Source organism: Charadrius vociferus, unplaced genomic scaffold (assembly GCF_000708025.1).
Source record: "Charadrius vociferus isolate BGI_N301 unplaced genomic scaffold, ASM70802v2 scaffold1096, whole genome shotgun sequence".
NCBI lineage: Eukaryota > Metazoa > Chordata > Aves > Charadriiformes > Charadriidae > Charadrius > Charadrius vociferus.
The window spans coordinates 226,653-229,167 of NW_009649045.1; the positions used below are offsets into that span (position 1 = coordinate 226,653).

The 2,515-nt window shown below is 60.6% G+C and overlaps 1 protein-coding gene across 1 annotated transcript in view; it reads right to left on the reverse strand.

Moving 5' to 3' along the window:
• Positions 1 to 2,515, reverse strand: part of UNC13A (unc-13 homolog A (C. elegans)) — a gene marked incomplete at both ends in the record, with an annotated part of 36,084 nt that overhangs the window by 15,581 nt on the left and 17,988 nt on the right. The window contains 3 exons of the mRNA XM_009887937.1: positions 474 to 624; positions 1,549 to 1,712; positions 1,809 to 1,924. Coding sequence (XP_009886239.1) covers positions 474 to 624; positions 1,549 to 1,712; positions 1,809 to 1,924 — 431 coding nt within the window. The remainder of the gene's footprint in view (positions 1 to 473; positions 625 to 1,548; positions 1,713 to 1,808; positions 1,925 to 2,515) is intronic.

The window sequence follows — 2,515 nt, forward strand, 5'->3', positions numbered from 1 at the left end:
CCCGCCCCTGCCCCAACCTCGCCCCGCCGGCTACGAGCGAGGCACCCAGCGGGCACCCACGGGTGCTGGCGAGTTTGCAGCGGTGCCGGGGTGCGCCCAAAGCGCACAGGGCTGTGCAAAACTCCCGGCCGGCTGCAGGCACGGCTCCTTGCCACCTCTTTGTGGGTTTAGCCACCAAGGTGTCCCCCTCCTGCCATGCTGCCAGCACGGCATCCCAGCCCGCCTGGACTCCGGTGACGGTGATACCGTAAGAATTTGGGGAGCAAATTTAGACCTTCTCCCAGGAAGGCGGTGGCTTTTTTCCTTCCTGGAAGGTAAGCCGGATGAATTTTGGGGTTGAACCCCCTCCCGCCGCCCGGCTGCAGTTTAAAGCGGGGTGTTTTGCACGGCCCTTTTTGCCCCTCGAACCCCCCACCCCCTCCCAAGAGAAGAGAGAGAAGAAGGAAGGAGTGTTTACGCACCATCGGACTTACCCCGAAATTGGATGCGGCAAAGCGGTCGGAGGCCGAGACGTTGGTGGAAGCCGTGGTGTGGGCATAGTAGGCGTTGATGTTGGCTAGCAGGGTACTCATCACCGCTGGCACCCCCGGGCACATGTACTTGGAGGAAAGGCAAGCAAAATGCCTGCGGAGGGGAGGCAGGAGGTGAGGGCGCGGGGCTGCCCGTAGGAAGGGGCGAGAGGTTTGGGGTGCACGTGTGGAGACGGGGAGGGAAGGGCGCCCGGGATGAGCCAGGGGAGCATGTCTGCGCCCATGGCGGGGACGCAGGTGCAAACGGCAGCAGAGGAGGAAGATGTCGGCAGTGACCTGGGAATGGCTGGAGAGCAGCCCTGAGGAGAAGGACCTGGGTGTGCTGATTGACCAGAAGCTCAACATGAGCCGACACTGTGCAATCACAGCCCAGAAGACCAACCGCATCCTGGGCTGCATCAGAAGTGTGGACAGCAGGTGATTCTGCCCCTCTACTCCACTCTCGTGAGACCCCACCTGGAGTACTGCATCCAGCTCTGGAGCAACATAAGAAGGACATGGATCTGTTGGACCGTGTCCAGAGGAGGGCCACGAGGATGATCCGAGGGCTGGAGCACCTCTCCTATGAGGAGAGTCTGAGAGAGTTGGGGCCACTCAGCCTGGAGAAGAGAAGGCTCCGGGGAGATTTTATTGCGGCCTTCCAGTGCCTAAAGGGGCTCCAGGAGAGCTGGGGAAGGACTTTTTACTAGGTCATGTAGCGATAGGACGAGGGGGAATGGCTTTCAATTGGAAGAGGGCAGGTTTAGATTAAACATTAGGAAGAAGTTTTCACTTTAAGGGTGGTGAGGCACTGGCACAGGTTGCCCAGAGAGGTTGTTGAGGCCCCATCCCTGGAGGTGTTCAAGGCCAGGATGGACAGAGCTTGGAGCAACCTGGGCTGGTGGGAGGTGTCCCTGCCCATGGCAGGGGGTTGGAACTTGATGATCTTCGAGGCCCTTTCCAACCTAAACCATTCTATGACGCCCCCACCAAGGGCTGGCACAGCCCCTCTGAGCAGAGCAGAGGCCACGGGACTCACGTCATGGCCTGGTAGATGGACTCCACCCCATAGCGCATGGCGAACTCGTCCACAATCTCCTGCGCAGTCTCGTCAAAGTACACCTTCCAGGCGTCATCCCCCTTGGCGTCGGGGATCTTCACCACCCCGTTGTTTTGCAAATCCGTCACAAAGTGGAAGAGGTTCTGGAGGTACAAATGAGCCCAGTCAGGTCCGTGGTGGCACGGTGGCATTGCCGGGGTGGGGATCGTGCCCCCCCCGTGCCTGCCTGAGCTGCTCACCTCGTGCAGGCAGGTGTACTGTACGTGGTAGGGGGCCACCTTCTCCTCGCCTTTGATCTCCACGCTGATGTGCAGCCGGATGGCTCCCGACACAGCCGATTTGTCCGTCCGCTTGTCTGTGGGGACACAGAGAAGGGGGACAAGACATGAGGCTTCCCCAGAACAGCTCCGCTCACTCCTGGCCCCAAAGAGGGACAAGGCGGCTCTGGCAGAGAGGGGTTCTTGGGGCCGGGGTCAGGGGGATGTCCAGCGCCAAGAGAAGCCAGACCAGGGTACACTGCAACCCAGGCATTGCAGAGAGGGATTTGGTCATATCTCCAGGCACGACGGAGATGTGGCCTCTCTGTGCCTCAGTTTCTCCTCTGCAGAGAGGGCTGGTGCTACCAGACCTCCTGGGCAAAGGGTTTTGAGAAAAGGACCTGGGGGTGTTGGTTGTCAGCCAGCTGGATATGAGCCAGCAGTGTGCCCAGGTGGCCAAGAAGGCCAACAGCATCCTGGCCTGTGTCAGCAATAGTGTGGCCAGCAGGACTGGGGCAGTGACCGTCCCCTTGTACTCGGCACTGGTGAGGCCCCACCGCGAGTGCTGTGTTCAGGTTTGGGCCCCTCAGGACAAGACAGACATTGAGGGGCCGGAGCGTGTCCAGAGAAGGGCAACGGAGCTGTGAGGGGTCTGGAGCACAAGTCCTGTGCGGAGCGGCTGAGGGCCC